The sequence below is a fragment of the Cystoisospora suis genome, assembly GCF_002600585.1.
Source record: "Cystoisospora suis strain Wien I chromosome Unknown contig_2262, whole genome shotgun sequence".
NCBI classification, from domain to species: Eukaryota; Apicomplexa; class Conoidasida; order Eucoccidiorida; family Sarcocystidae; genus Cystoisospora; species Cystoisospora suis.
This window is the reverse complement of record NW_027155061.1, coordinates 33,427-48,731: the sequence shown is the minus strand read 5'-3', so window position 1 is coordinate 48,731 and position 15,305 is coordinate 33,427. Positions and strand designations below refer to the sequence as shown.

The 15,305-nt window shown below is 44.4% G+C and overlaps 2 protein-coding genes across 2 annotated transcripts; one reads left to right on the top strand and one right to left on the bottom strand.

Moving 5' to 3' along the window:
- Positions 1 to 18: 18 nt before the first annotated feature.
- On the top strand, positions 19 to 2,012 carry CSUI_004765 (uncharacterized protein; the record flags this gene model as incomplete). Its single annotated transcript, XM_068064949.1, has 2 exons — positions 19 to 177; positions 1,036 to 2,012. Coding segments are annotated over 2 exons (330 nt in total), but the record flags the coding sequence as incomplete, so codon positions are not given.
- A 661-nt stretch (positions 2,013 to 2,673) lies between these two features.
- CSUI_004764 (uncharacterized protein) lies at positions 2,674 to 15,263 on the bottom strand. The gene is made up of 6 exons (XM_068064948.1): positions 14,739 to 15,263; positions 13,282 to 13,834; positions 12,605 to 12,794; positions 11,547 to 11,703; positions 10,036 to 10,126; positions 2,674 to 8,872 (listed from the first exon to the last, which is right to left on the bottom strand). Exons 1-6 carry the CDS (start codon positions 15,186 to 15,188, stop codon positions 3,075 to 3,077), a joined length of 7,239 nt encoding a protein of 2,412 aa, XP_067923080.1. The 5' UTR covers positions 15,189 to 15,263; the 3' UTR covers positions 2,674 to 3,074.
- Positions 15,264 to 15,305: the final 42 nt, after the last annotated feature.

The window sequence follows — 15,305 nt, the reverse complement described above, 5'->3', positions numbered from 1 at the left end:
CCGAAGGCGTGCAGAAGGAGGCGATTATATGGTTTTGCGGATTCCTCTTCTATGTGTCTGTCTATGGAGTTCACTTTATCTCTTTCATCTCCATCCACCTAGCTGTATGGACTCTCTTTATCTTCCTTACCGTCTGTAAATTCAACGCGATCTTTCCTAACTGGGTCTCCGGCACAGGTAAGAGAAAGAAAAGAAGAAGATCCCAGCCTGGTCTCTTCAAAACGGGCAGGTATCTATTTTGAAGTTCCCACATCATAAGATGAAGGATATAGACTCTAGCGAAGAGAGACTTACATTGCGCTGTTTCGTTAAGATCTATAGATATATGTATGTATATCTGCATATGCATGTAGTGATGATAGATGTAGATCTTGTGTGTATCTATTTGAATGTGGGGACGTGATGGTTGTCTCGTCTTCATCGTTCTGTGTATGCATATATATACATCCATATATGTATATAAAGAGAGAGAGGTAGAATTGAGATGCCTGTCTATAGGTACGCGTATATCAAAAGGCATGAGACTCTATGCTTCGGAGATCTTGCTGTCTGCTTTTCTCTCCACCTTCATGGGCTTTCTCTTTGCAGGGAAGATTATTTGTCATGGACGCGTACATATATGTATCTCGTAGATATGTAGACTTGTATATGGATGTATGTATGTGTGTGTATGAACTTACCGGATGCAGATATTTCTGTTCTCCCTAAGCCAAACTCCATGAAGATACCCTGCATACGACTGCTGCAGAAGGAAAATCATCTATAGTCAGGGGAACTATACATTTGTGTCTAGGCAAGCGAGGTGACTGCATGAGGGAGAGATGTTGTTGCGATAGACAGGAGAAAGTGTCTGGGTATAGAACCACAAGAAAGACAAGGAAGGCGATCAGGAGTCAGAAGCTCTATATGTATGCATATCTGTATGTTATATACTGGTGTATCTGCTGATTCTATATGTATTCTGTCTTCTTTTTCTTCGATCTTCTTTCTATGCTCACGTCGTCTTTTTCGGAACTCTTTGTTCGTTGCATGCAGAAGAAGACGATGAAGTCAAACCAAGTGCTCCAAGTCATCTAGGCGGAGGTCTTCCACGGGTACTCCCTCTTGCTAGCAACCGTACTGGACCTGGAGGGATGAGAGGAAGAAGAAGAGAAAGAAGAGAAAACTTTACAAGGGGAGCGGAAGCACTGCGTAATGGAATGATCTGATAGAAGGACTTGCGATAGGAAAGAAGAGAACGTCGTACCTGGTATCCCTAGGAAAGGGTGAAAGATCTATAGAGAAGCTTCTTGTCTTTCTTTACCCTAGCGTAGGCTCTTCCTTCTTTTCTGTTACTCTTCTTGCATCTGTTCTCCTGTACACATCAAGGAATGATGATTGCGAAAGAAGGGAGAGAAAAAGAAAGAGAGAGAGACAAGAGAGGAGAGCACGCTAGGAGAGTGGGTTTCTTCCGAGAGGAGGAGATAGGAGTAGGAGAATGTCTATCTCTTCTTCCTGTCTTGCGTTGGTCTCGATGATGCAGAGAGTTTCTGCTTCTTATCAATCTTGTTTCTTATCTGCTCGCTGAGCAAAGGGGGCTGTTATGATGAATGTGAGGATGTGAATAAGAAGTTTCTGATGCACCCTGGTGATACTCAGCTTCTTCACATCATGCGTTTTGATTGAGGTGTATATACACCCGGTGACAGTAATTCTGGACGACTCCGCGTTTCTTCTTTTCCCGTCTCTTTGCGACTCATAAAGTGCGAGGAGGTGTTTTTTGTTTTAACGCCTTCATCCCTCCGGGTGTAACCTTAATTTTTTAGTGATGAAAGAATAGAGGCCTTTGGTCTCTCCCTCTACTTTTCTTCTTCTTTTCAGAGTGTATAGACAGGCACCACGAGAGTTGCACACCGAAGTGATTTGACTGGAACATGTATAGAATTCTCTCGTCTCCTCTTTTCTCCTCTTACTGAATCGAGCTATTGCTTTTGTTTTTTACATCCCGTTACTGCATGCATGAGTATGCACCTGTACATTATATGCCTATACGGTTATGAACCGTTACAAGTCTTTTATATCTGCTCCGGCTATATATGTAGGAGAAATGGATATCTTTTCTTTTGAAAAAGGAGGCGTGTTTTCGTCGGTTGGTAGAGAAGTTTGAACGGAATTTCTCTTTTCTCATGTAAAGAGAGAAAAGAGGTTTGTTAGGATAAGCTTGTCACTGATCTTCTTCTTAAACTCTCTTCCGCTCTACCTTTTATTTCTCTCACTTCCTGTCCCTCTCGGGCTCTCGCGAAGCTATCTAACCGGCGAATACTCTCTACCACTGTAGACATGGAACTGTATCAAAGGCTCTTCACATTTCGGAGCTAAGAAGGAACGAGGTTTGTGAAAATTCTGGTAAGCTAAGAGAGTTTCTCGCAGGAACGTAGTAAGCTATCGAACTTCTGTAAGGTGTTGAAAGTGTAGAGAGCCGGAGGAGACTACCGCCCCACCTCCAACAGGGGGGGGAGGGAAAAGGCTTTCTCCGGGACTTCATCTCTGTCGTCGGGAGTTAAATTTCTGATGCATAGATCTCGTTTATCACATTAAAGCAACTCCTTTTGAAAGAACTTTCGTGCGTTTTGTGTAGCTACATACATAGAGGAAACCTTGCGTGGTGTGGGGGTGCTTATCCTCTGTCTCTCCGCTCCTCACACGACTTATCGAGGTACAAGCGACTCAAAACAACAGTCAGTCTTAATCTCTGTCAGTGAGCTTCTGTAAGGCGAGCGATACGTTCAGCCCCCTTGTATCAACGAGGATCTTGGACGCAGAGAACTCAGAGCATAAGAGAGAAAGAGCGAGAGAACGTAAGAATTACAGGGAGAGAGACAATGGGGAGACCGTCGCCTCGGCTTTCACGCACGACAAAACGTTCTAAGGTAACACCAGGGGTATCAACCCTCGTAGTAAGTAACGCTAGAGACTAAGCTAGAGAGACAGCCATAAGAGTTCGTAGTAGTCGGAGGATGATGGTGATATGCAAAGAGAGAGATTGAGAGAAAAAAAGAGAAAGGCGGGTTTGAATGGTTGAGTGAGTCTGTTTTCTATGGTACATTATGATAGTAATTCCCTAATACAAGATCTTGACATTTTACAGTTAAGGTGAGCCGTGCGTAAGCTTCAGCAGTTGCTCGAAGAAGACACCAAAGAGCATTCTTCTCTGACTCGACTTTCGCCAGTTCTAAACTGCTTTTCTTCATGCTCTTTCGTTTTTCCTTTTCTTTCTCTTTCTTATGCAAATCTTCTTCAGTTGATCTTGAGGTCTCTGTTGTTTGCCTGGTACTATTGGTCTCCCTACTTGTGTATGGACTCCTCCCGATCTTATAGTAAGACGCATCTCCTTTTCTCTCTCCTATCGTTATTTGGTCTTCTTCTTGTCCTTCCCCCCCCTCTTCCGCCTCCTCTTCTTCCTTCATTAGTCGTAGTCCCTCGCCCTCGACCTTTCTTCTTCTTTCTCCACCTCCTCTTCTGTTACTGTCTTCTGCGTTTCCTTCTGCTTTCTCGGCATCCTCCTTCCCCGTTCTCTTATCTGCATCATGGTCTACTTTCATTCGCCTTGTATCTGAATCACTTTTGTGTCTACTTGGTGACGGTGACGGGATCTCTGTCTTAGAACGGTCATTTCTCTTATTCCCCGAAACCGCTGACTCCTCTTCCCTCGGTACATCAAGCATCGATTGTGTTCGTTTCTTCAGTTCTCGCTGAACTTTAAGAAAAAGAACCTTTGTCCTTTGCAAGGTTTTCCTTGTAGGAAAGTGAAAAGGAAAGAGGTGTGTCCATAGAGCATGAGCAGAGGATCGCGGGAGCTGTAGATACACTCGAAAGATACATGAGAAGAAGCTTTCTTCGAATGTCGGTGAGAGAATCTCTTTATGTCCAGGCATTCTTTGATAAAATGCCGCTAACGAGGCAGAAAAGGAAGGAAAGATTGGAGACGAAGGTGGAGGAGGATCAAGGAAATGATACCAGTGTGCTTCTTTACACTCGATAGATGGTACAGCTGAATGGCACCGTGCTATAGCTGTAGCTTGACGTACGATATTGGTATCTCTTAGAGTCGTTTCAATATTGAGAAGCCTATTCTTGGCCTGTCGCCAACTATCTTGCATCTTCTTTTCTTTTTCTTCCTCTTCTTCAAGAGCATTCTCACGATAGTCCTTGTTCTCCTTCGCTTCCTTCTCTTGTAGAGATAAGAATCGATTCATTCTGACCCACCTCTGACGGGGCTCACCGTCACTCCATCCCAAGTCTTTTGTACTGCCTTCTCTCTCCCAACCGCCGAGAGGAGAACAAGAAGAAGAATCAGCCGTATTCTTCTTAACTTGGTCTCCTGTCGACGTAAAGGAGAGAGAAGCAGTCGAGTTCATATGACTAGGTGGAGCTCTAGCATAGAGATCTGAATCTCTGCATGCGAAGAGACGTTCAAGAATCTTCCATCTCTGTTGCTGTGTAAGAAGAGGAGCCTGAAAGAGAAGACCTGGGGGAAGGTTTTGATGTGAAACACGAAGTAAGACACCATCCGTATTCCCTGTCTCGTCTAATATATGAATATAGTGATGCAAGATACTCTCCGTGCTTGGTCTGATAGAATGGTTACTTCTACCTTGGCGATTTCGTTGATCTGAAGGTGATACATATCCATCACCTTGATTCGGATCAGACACCTCTCTTACTTCTGTCATACTGTCTCTCTCTTCTTCTTTCTCCTCTTTCTTCTTCTTTTCTTCTTCTTCTTGTTGCCATTTGCGTTCCATGAAGAAGACATCATCTCTTTCATCTTCCACCTCTCTCTTCTCTTCGCTTTCCTTCTCTGTTTCTATTCTTCCTCTGCTCTCCATCGATGCTTGTTCCCCTGTGTTCGCTTCTTCTCTATATGACGTAGTAGACACCTCCTCGGCTTTTTTCCTCTCTCTCCTCTTTGGTAAAGACGCGCCACTTCTTCTCTCATGTGTCTGATTAGGAAGACTATCTTCTACAGTAGCCCAATCATCTTCCTCTAGCAACCATAGTGCTTCTGACTTTCTCATGGTGTCTTCATGCCTTCCTTTAGATAGCAACAGAGCAAAAGGCCTACCCTTATTGATTCTCTTCTTCGTTTTCTCCTTCTTCTTCTTCTTCTTACCGCTTCCTTGCATCTCTGACGGTCTCAGGTAGGTAGAAAAATGAAACCCATGACCGCAGTTATAGCAGTAAACATCAGGAGGGGCGGAGGTATTTGTACGGCCTCGATTCGCCACAGTGTTCTGCTTGTGAAGACTCAAAGGGTTGTGAGGTATACCTGAACCTTGCGCATGAGGAGAACACCCTTTCAGCAGATCAGCTGTACATACAGTGAAATAGATAGGCAGGTGATTTTCGATAAAAAGAGAAGAAGAGAAGGAGGACATCTGCCTATCCTGAGGCTTTCTTGAACGATGTACACGATGACTATGCGAGAAACAAGAGGAAGGAGAAGAAGATGCTGTATCGGTTGAAGTATCTGTGTGTTCTTTGCTAAGACTATCTGTCGATTCTTCCGACGTAGTCGGCTCGAGAGAGCTCGTAGTAGGAGAGAAAGAAGAAGAGGACCAGGAGGAAGAGAAATAGACTCCGTGTTCTTCTCCTCTTATCCCTTTCTCTTCTTCTCCTTCTGAAGAAGAATGTGATTCCGTATACAAGGGGGATGCTGCGGCTGTATGTACACACGAAGAAGAAGAAGGAGGACAGGTGAAGGTTTTGCTATCAAGAAGATTTCCAGCTTTCTGTTGATCACGTAAGGAGCATCGGGCACCTCCGTTCTGATCTACTTCTTCTCCTTTCTTGTCCTTCAGAGAGAAAGAAGAAGAAGAACACGTCATCGGCAGTGGTAAGCTCGAGAAGGAAGAAGAAGAAGAAGCCGATGACGATGCTGATGAAGGGTGAGGAAAATCATTCTTCCCAAGCTGAGGTGGATTTCCTGAGACAGAAGGAAAGTTTGAAGATGAGGAAGGGAGAGAAGGAGGAGGCCTTCCAGCACGGAGAGGTGACGTTAAAAACTGTCCTTCTGTAGGGGTAGGATAAAGACTTCTCCTCTTTTCTTCTTCTTCTATATGTTCTTTCTGTTCTTTTCTTCTCCACCTCCTCCTCTCTGTCTCTTCTGAACCTTTCCCGTCATAGAATCTTGGCTTCTTGTTCTGTTCATACACATCGTCTGCTATCTTCGTGACACTTCTTTCTTCTTGGGTTCCTCCTCCATCGATTCTCTCTTGATTCTCATCGACATTTTCTTCTTGTTTCTCTTCGCTTGCCTCTTTTGTCTCTTCACTGGGGTTGTTATCCTTCTTCTCTTGCAAGAGCTGATCAAGACGGAGGTTTCTTCCTTGTTCGTCTTCTTCATTGGACGGACATAGAGACGAATCTCCTTCCCTTTCCACCTTGCTGGAGTCCACACAGGAAGTCTTCATATCATCTTTCTTCTCTCCTATCACTTCTTTTTCTTCTCGAGAGTTTATCCGTTCTACCACCTCAGATCGATTCTCAGGTGGCGCATGCGGGCTGGTCCTAGATTCAGTGGCTATGCTGATAGGTGGCACATCAAAGAAAGATTGGGGAGGAGAAAGATTTCTCTCTTCGGGTTCGCTTCCTTCATCTGATCGTGAAAGACAAGACAATTTGTCTTCTGCTTCTTCTTGCTCTTCGTGTCGCTCTTGTTCTTCTTCTTTCATTTGATCATAGATGTCGTGTTCTCTCTCTTCTCCTTGAGGTTTCAGGGCTTCGTTATCAAGTGTAACGAAGGAAGGGAAGGAATACCCAGCAGCTTCAAAATCCTCTTCACAGTCATCCTGGTGTTTCTCTCTGGTGTACAGACAGCCCGTATTGGCTTTCTCATCTTGAACATCGTCATCTCTATAGAAGGACTTGCCTTCTTCGTCTTCTTCTTTACCTTCACCTGCTCCGGCGTTTCTCCTTTTCGCTGGAGAAGAAGAATTGCTAAGAAAAACTTCTTCTTCTTCTTCTCCCTCTTGTTCTTCGTTTTGCGAAGGTCCCTGATGAGATGGCTCAGCTCCGTCATTTCCATTCTTTTCTTCTCCATCTCTCATATAGCTCAAGAGAGAGTTGCTTCTTTCTTCATGAGCTTCACGCCTGCTATCGCCATCCTTGTTCCCATCGTTCTCCATTCGATGTTCTTTTCTTGAGGAAGACGGGAGGGGCTTAATCGAGAGAGCGAGATTACAAGGCAGTGCAGAAGAAGATAATTGATGGTTCTCTGTCTGCTTAGAGAAAAGGCGTGTGTTGTTTTCCGCTTCTTGCTGGAGAAGTTGGGTGGAAGGAGAAAGAAGAAGTTGCCTGTCTATCTTCTTCTTCTTCTTTTTGTCTTTCTTCTTTGTTCTAGAAGACGGCAATTCACTTTCTTGAAGCTTCAGACAATCACGACAGAGGGCTGTGGCTACAAGAGAACAGCAAGGGAGAAGAGGAAAAGAAGGAGGCGCAGGATGATGGTGAGAAGAAGAAGAGTGAGTATGGGGGTTGGTATCGTGAGGCGTTAGAAGAGATGAAGACTTGAGGAGATAAGGGATCTTAGGAGTATTCGAGATGAATCTCCATGACGGTGGCTGTAAGAAGTCTCTCCGATCTTGAAAGCAGCTCCTCTTCTTCTTCTTTGTCTGTGTTCGATTCTTTCTGTATGAGTGAGGTCTCTTTAGAGATTGCTTCTCTTCTCCGTTCTTGTCGGAGAGATGATTTCTGTGACGCTCTGTTTTATGGAGGTGTTTATCCCTACTGGCGATATTAGGAGGGATTTTCTCCTCAGGAGATAAAGAGAAAGAGGAAGAAGAAGAAGACAGCGAAACATCGCCATCATCTTCTTCTTCATAGATATCTTCCACACGGCTCCTTCTCGTCTGACCTTGACGAGGAGGGAGAGAAGAAATAGAAGAACGTGTCTCAATACTATTGCGAGGTCGATTGCTTTTACTTGTATAGGGGTCTCTATCGGTAGCTCTTCTTTTCTTTCTTTTCAGCGGGGACGACGATGATGTAGAAGGAGAGGAGAACCCGGGAAGAACAGGGAAAACAAGAGAGAACCTTTTCTGAAGATGTTGATCTTTTGGTAGGGAAGGTGAAGAAGAAGAAGAATTCTTCTCTCCTTTTCTTATCTTGATATGTTTTTCATCCTCTATTCTTGTACGCCTCATCGCCTGGTTCTCCCATCTCAAGAGCGTTAACGTTCGAAGTCTTTCTCTATTCCTTCTGATTTGTCTTTGCAAGGAATGAATAACGGATAGGCGTCCTAGACAGAGATCTTGTAGTTGAAGAAGATGAAGCAGTTGAAGTATCGAGGTAGCATCGAACGCTGTCTCGATAGCGACGTCTAGCCAGAAAGCTCGAACCGAGGAAGGAAGGAGAAGGACATGAGGAGGTGGCGCGCTTGAAGGTGATATCAATGATGTGGATAGATGCTTATCACTCGTAGTAGTCGTAGTAGGAGGGGGAAGCCCTTCAAGCTGTTTCTTATCCTTTCTGTCCGACGGTGAAGTAGATGACGTGGAGGAGAACCTCGGAGGCCTTTTTTCGGGTCGTCTAGATTCAGATACAGAAGACGTTGGGTTTTGCTGTGGAGGGACAACATGGTCATATGGAGAGATCGAAGAGGAAGAGAGGAATGAAGAGGAAGAGGAGGCAGCTGGTACCGGATAGAGGCGGGGATTCTTAGTAGAAGAAGAGGAGGAAGGAAAGCACATGCCGGTGTTACGTGAAGATGAAGAAGAAGAAGAGTGGCGATAGTTCGAATAATTGGATAGAAAGTCACAGAGAGATTCTCCTCCTGCTGCTCGTAGCAAAGATGTCTTATTTACAACACTTGCAATAGAGTGGAAAAGGCTATCTGCACACGATGGAAATCAAACACAAAGATAGTCAACTAGAGAAGAGAAAGGTTTCATTCCCAACTATGGATGTATACAGAGACATAGCTTGGGAGGCATATAGATCACTATTGAGAGATAGATGAATCGGTGTCGGTGGTGATTGTTCATACAGTTCGGTATACCCAGGTGTTTCACATATGACTTGCCGAACTCTGGACGTATAGGAGTATGTATTCGTGTAGACCTACGTGCACATGAGCTCACAGACACACGTGTTGCCAGAGTGACGTACGAAACTCATATACCTCTGGGCACACCATACACACTTTCACACATTAGAAATAGACACACGGGGGTCAAGATATAACCATTCCATCAGTGTATAAACATACATAGGTTCATATATATGGATTGGCACGTAGATGTCTGCGCTTGATTCTGTATGAAGATATCTCTCTTTTAGGGGGCAGCACAGCACGGGCGAGAGTCTGTGAGACAACCAAAGCCAAGAAGAAGACAACGAAGGTGAAGGACTAGGTGCACTGAACAAGAAAGCAAAACGTTCTGAGCGGGTCGATCGGCGGTGCTTCACGGGGGAGGAAGATGCTGATTGCATATCGTCATCTGCCCACATCAGTCACCCTGTGTTCTTTCGGGAAGGAAAAAAAATCGCGGAGTTGCTACAAGACAGGGTGACAAAATCAGCTCTCCCCCTCTTCCATGCTATCATACACCACTCCAGGGTGGCGGACGTACACCACTGTGAGGTGTACATACACCGTATTGAGGTGTATATACACCATAGTGTGGTGTATATACCCCATACTGAGGTGTACATACACCATGGTGAGGTGTATGTACACCATATCAAGGTGTACATACACCAGACTGAGGTGCACATACGTATTGAGGTGTACATACACTATACTGAGGTGTACAGACGCCTCACACGAGATGGTGACAACTGTTCCTGGCTGTCATCCGCAAAAGAAGATGTGCAAGATTTTCTACTGCCGGTCACTCTCCGTGAAGTGAAAGCAACTTCCTCCGAATCCGTGCCGGACTATGCTTGCCTCGTACGCTGTGAGTTTCGAGATGCCATAGTTTTCAAAGAAGAGTTCATTCGGGGAAGATGATCAACGACTCTTGTTGCATTCATTTCTTTTCCTCTAACACTTACCAGGTATAAAGTAGAGTAGGGCAGTTCGGACGAAGTGACAAATACAAGAAAGTAGTAGAATTTCTGTTTCTCTTTCTGTCACGTGTAGCATCTGTATGTACACTCGACACAGGAAGTCGTAAAGGCATGGTCTTGGGTCCCTAATACCACCGTTCAGATTCTTCTCATCTTCTTAGGTCATGTTGCCTTTCACGAGCCCTTCAGCGTGGATAGGAGCATACAGGTGCGAGATCAAGTAGTCATCTATCTATGTATCACATCATACATCATTATTAACACACCGGTGTATAGCCCATACTCTCCATTTACATCTACATAGAGAGAAAGCAATAGGCGTGTCTGCAGTGCAAGCAATATAGCGCAACGTATGATCATACTGTCAGGTGGGTGGCTGATTGATTGGTGTCTACAGAGGGCCAGTGATCTGCTAAGTATAGACACCTGTGATCACGACAGCAGATGACGAAGACGAGGATCAGGCCTTGGTTACTATCTCTATGGCAAATCATCAAGCCAGAATTCAAGTATAGAAGACCAAATGATATTCTCTGAAAGAAGAGAGATTTGTCCATGGGTAAAGAAAGGAGCTCAAGCACAACAATATGAAGATGATAAGGTGGTGAGACGAGGCACGACCACGAAGCGGAGGAGCCTAGTTTCTAGTAACAAGACTACAGCTGGTTCAAGCATGTAGGAGATAGACTAATACCTAGATCATAGGAGCTATTCAATGCTCCACAGACCCGTACAAGAGGTGTACAAGACACGGGCATGAAGATGTAGGCTTCTTCTCTCTTTGTGTCTGAGGCTCTCCAAGTTTTCCTAGCGAACAAGAATGGAAGAGGCGTTACGGAGTCACAGGACTTTATGTTTGGGAGATATGAAGTATCTTATATATATCATAGGAGAACTAGCGGCTACTAAAATGGCATATTTTAGTAGGCAGTACATGAGTGTAGCGATACGTCTCTACGTCGATTGTGTATGTACTTATGATACTAAAGAGAAGGAGGCTCATATAGATGGAGACTCCAGAGGATGACGATACATATGGTACGAACAAGATGAAGAGACGAAAGAGGAGACCCTCATCTGTTTGTTTGAATAAAGAACTCTTTCTTACATCTAGATACACGTATAGAGAAATAGATAGGGGAGAGAGATAGACAGACGCTTACTGGGGACCAGGCGTATTTGACGCCGGTGTATCCTAATGCACATCTTCAAAATACCTGCTTATACAAAGAGAAGCTCGAGGCTGTATGTGTCTCATACATGCGGAAGTATGTGNNCACATACTTCCGCATGTATGAGAGACGTGTAGCCTACCACTGACATATATCGTGTATATATCTATATATATATGTATCCATACATACATATGTACAGACCACACGAAGCCTTACACACACTTACACCCCGAGAGGGCCGGTATCTCTGTAGACTAGGTACTTCTGTCCAGAGGCCCGTATATGAATAGGGAGAAGATAGACGTTGATATGCTTGTTTACCTGTAGAATGAATACATCAGCAGGGAGCCTCGTCTCCTTCACACGAGTCCAGAGAGCCGCACAGACAAGTAGACGATGTAAAGAACTAGATGAGAGATTTGGAAGCGAAGGGAGAAGAAAAGCTTGCGAACCATCATCTATATAGGGAAGAATATACCTATACATCAAACACATGTGTAGGTAGCACATACGTTTCCGAAATGACTCGTAGACAGTAGATATGTCAAGCAGACTCTGTCTAAATCATCTTGTCTCACACACGGAAAGTCTTAACTTCTCCGAAGATTCAGTAGCGATATGTTTCTCGTGCCAAGCGAAGGTATGACCGAGAAGGTAAGGGTGAAGACAGATCAGCGACTTAGCCTGTAGCTACAGTCGAAAGAAACACAACGACACTGTACCTAGAAATGCTTTGGTATGTTTATGTCGGGGTGATAGAGATAGATACACAGCCCAAGGAGATCACTCTCCAGACAAAGAGAACAACTGAGTCTCGCTCTCTCGAGTGAAAGGAATGTCCACAGTGGGGATAAGGATACACAGAAGAACGACCTAAGGACTGCCTGAAAGAATATATACACTGAAGGGAGCAGTAGGCGTACACAGGTGGTTGATTAGATCACTAAGATAGAACGAGAAAGGTAGATTGGATCGCTGCTTGAGGATACTCTTCGTTCTCTCTTGGTATGGAACTCCATAGATTACATCCTAGTGTATGGTGAGAAGAAAGGGTGTAGTCACCCTTCTGTCTTGATAGATGCTAAAGAGAAGGAGAACGGTACTGTCAGCCTGTAGAGAAGGCTTTTGGTACTGCCTGAAGAAAGAGCTTTTGAAAGAAGATATATTCTCACTCAGGAAGAGGCGTCTCCTTATCTCTTACTCTTCGTTATCTACTGATCCTGTCTGAAGATATTCATGGTGGTCTACCTACGCTTTCCTACACATGAGTAAAGAAAAGATTCATTTCCGTCTAGGGAAATGGAGAGCCGGAGAGGAGAAAAGAGAAGAAAAAGCCGAAAGAACCGGAGACGGAGATCGATAGATAGAGAGAGACATACAATTCATCTGTAGGGTTACATAGAACTGCAAGGGGAGAAGGCGAATGGATGAGTTCGCGTAATCTCGTCATCTTCTCTGTAACGCATGTCACCCAAATTCTCCTAACTTCAGGTGAGACCTCCTCTTCTTCTTCTTCCTCTTCGTTTGTCTTCTTCGTCTTCTTCAGCTCGCTCGTCCCTACAACGCCAGCTGGCCACAGACAAACGACAAGGGTCAAGTGTGTGCATAAGGAGACACGAGAGAGAGAGGCCCAGACTCTCGAGAATACTATGTGATCGAGCTAGCTGTCTAGATATCTGGATAAGAAGCCTACACGTAGATAGCTAGGGGTCTTCACCTTGCAAAGAATACAACATGATGGCGCATGCATGTGAATGTGGTTATATGGATATGGGCATGCATTTAGAAAAGACTAGAAAGAATACAACAAATATAGACATTCTTGATAGAATCAGATCATGAACCTTTTCACAACATCTGGGGATTCTCAAATAGCTATCCTTCTACCTACCAATCTATCTATCTATCTATCAGCTGGAATCTTTTATATTGTATCTGTCTATGTGTTAGAATGGTGTCTAGTACATACGGGTTCTTCTGAACACAACCATACATCATTAGACACTACAAATGAGCTAGCTAACGAGTTAGCTAGCTGGCTACGTGTCTACCTTACTGAAGAAGCAATCGATGGGAATTTTTTGGAAAGGTAAGGCGTGTGTCGAGCTTCTTGTGATGCTACTTTTCGTTCTCTCCCCGGGCTTGAATCTTGCTGTAGGAATCGATCTGGATGACGTAGTTGTCATAGGACTTGCTTCCTCTTCATCTTCTTCTCTTCCTCCTTCGGGTAACCGAGGAAGTGAGCTGTCGAACTGGAAGAGATGAAAGGAAGAAATAATCAAAGATTTCTTCGAAGAAGGAAAACATCTTGAAAACTCCAGAGAAGGAGAGACATTATACAGATTCAAAGGAGAAGGAGAAGGAGAACGCGAGAGATGAGGATTCCATTGTCTTGCAGAGGGATAAAAGAACGGGTGAAGAGTAGTTAGCCTGTTTGAAGGCCCTTGCGGCTGTTGACCATATGAAGTAACGAAGGGAGAAAACAATCGAGTTCCACTCTGGTCACCCACAGGGTGGGGCTGTCTGTACACTCGAGATGATGTAGGGAAAGGTATCGGAAGATTGTAGTCAAGGGATGAGAACATTCTTGGAGTTGAAGCTATCCATACCTATAAACAAGAGAAAGAGAGTTCATGAAAAGCAAAGAAAAGATGGAGAAACAAAGAACAGGAACTTATTTTGTAGAGAGGAAAGACAGCTCTCAAGAAGGATGGAATCTAGTCGGAGTGATCGATAGTCGCGAGGCGGGTGGTTTCTGGATTTCAGCTGTATACTCATGTACAGACGTCCACGTGTATATACACCGCAAGAACCTCCACATCTAATGTGGTCCTCTACTATTTACATACTCCAGAAAAAGTCGGCTAAGGGTGTATGCATGCATTGCTCCCCGGTGTATGTACAGTCGAATATATGCATCTCTTCACATTAAAGGAATTTACGCAGACTCGGATTTCTCTACTCCTTCACTACGACGCGGAGATTGAAGAGGAAGTTCATACACTGTTCGGCCTGGAGACGAGGAGGACACAGAGAAATGCTTACTACTGGTATGCACGTACACACATCTCGACTCGAGACCTCTCTCTGTACGTCGCTTCAAACTGTATGTGAACTATGTAATATGAGGACAGTCTATAGCTTTCATACTTCCAACATCAAGACGTGCCTCCTTCTATATATACACACTCCAACCCACAGAACCTATCTATCTTTAATCTATCTATCTTTAATCTATCTATCTTTAATCTATCTATCTATCTACAGCTTGTCTGCTACCGCAGTCGAAAGCTGGAGAAGGTGAAGACAAGCAGAAAGTGATTTTCTCCCTTGTTTTTTATGTCACATTCATCCCTCCGTTTCTCCCGAGAGTCTGCATGGAGAGAGTCAGTCTGTTGAAGAGGGGGGCCGTCATGTGAGTATAACAAGATCGGTATAAGGACCTGAGAGACACTTGGGATAGAAAGAGAAGTTGTGGGAAACTGGCATTTCTCTAATCCAAGTTCACTTTACCGGTTTGAGAATTTTCACTCCGCTTCCACCCCACCATCTTCCCAGGAGAATGGCAAGGGGGAGGACAGGCTTTTTCATGGAGAGATCTTTGCTTTCTCTTTCTTTGTCAAGAGTGCTATTCTTTTCTTCTTCTGAGGGGTGTAAATGACTCTTGCTTCCGCTTGGTTGACGGAGAGCGATCGCAAGTGAAGAAGAAGTCTGCTGAGACGTTTTTCTGTTCTTTTCGTCGCCTTCTGAGTGGGGTGGAACAGAGTAAGACGATGTCTGTGAAGAAGGTTGGGAAGTGTCTAGATGTCTTCTATCAGGAAGAGAGAGACGAGCGGAGTGTGTGTGAGGAGTGTGTTTGGCGAAGACATTCCTTTGCTCTTCTTCTCTTTCTTTCTTCAAGTCTAGGTCTTTCTTTGTGATACGAGGACAAGAAGAGACAGGAAGAGATGTATCAGAAGTCATGGAAAGACATCGATGGAGGAGACATCGAGCAGAAGGAAAGTATCGATGCTGGAGTTGTACATACCGACGCAAACTCTACAACAGAGATTTGACAGACAAAAGAAAAGAAGCAAAAGA

What these genes read in the sequence shown, in the direction of transcription:
- CSUI_004764 (XM_068064948.1), bottom strand. Translation starts at nt 15,188, where the DNA reads ATGACTTCTGATACATCTCTTCCTGTCTCTTCTTGTCCTCGTATCACA. An exon ending in GAGTGAAAATTCTCAAACCG is followed by an intron (nt 13,835 to 14,738) that starts GTAAAGTGAACT and finishes TCTTGTTTATAG; the next exon opens with GTATGGATAGCTTCAACTCC. An exon ending in TCCCATCGATTGCTTCTTCA is followed by an intron (nt 12,795 to 13,281) that starts GTAAGGTAGACA and finishes GTCTGTGGCCAG; the next exon opens with CTGGCGTTGTAGGGACGAGC.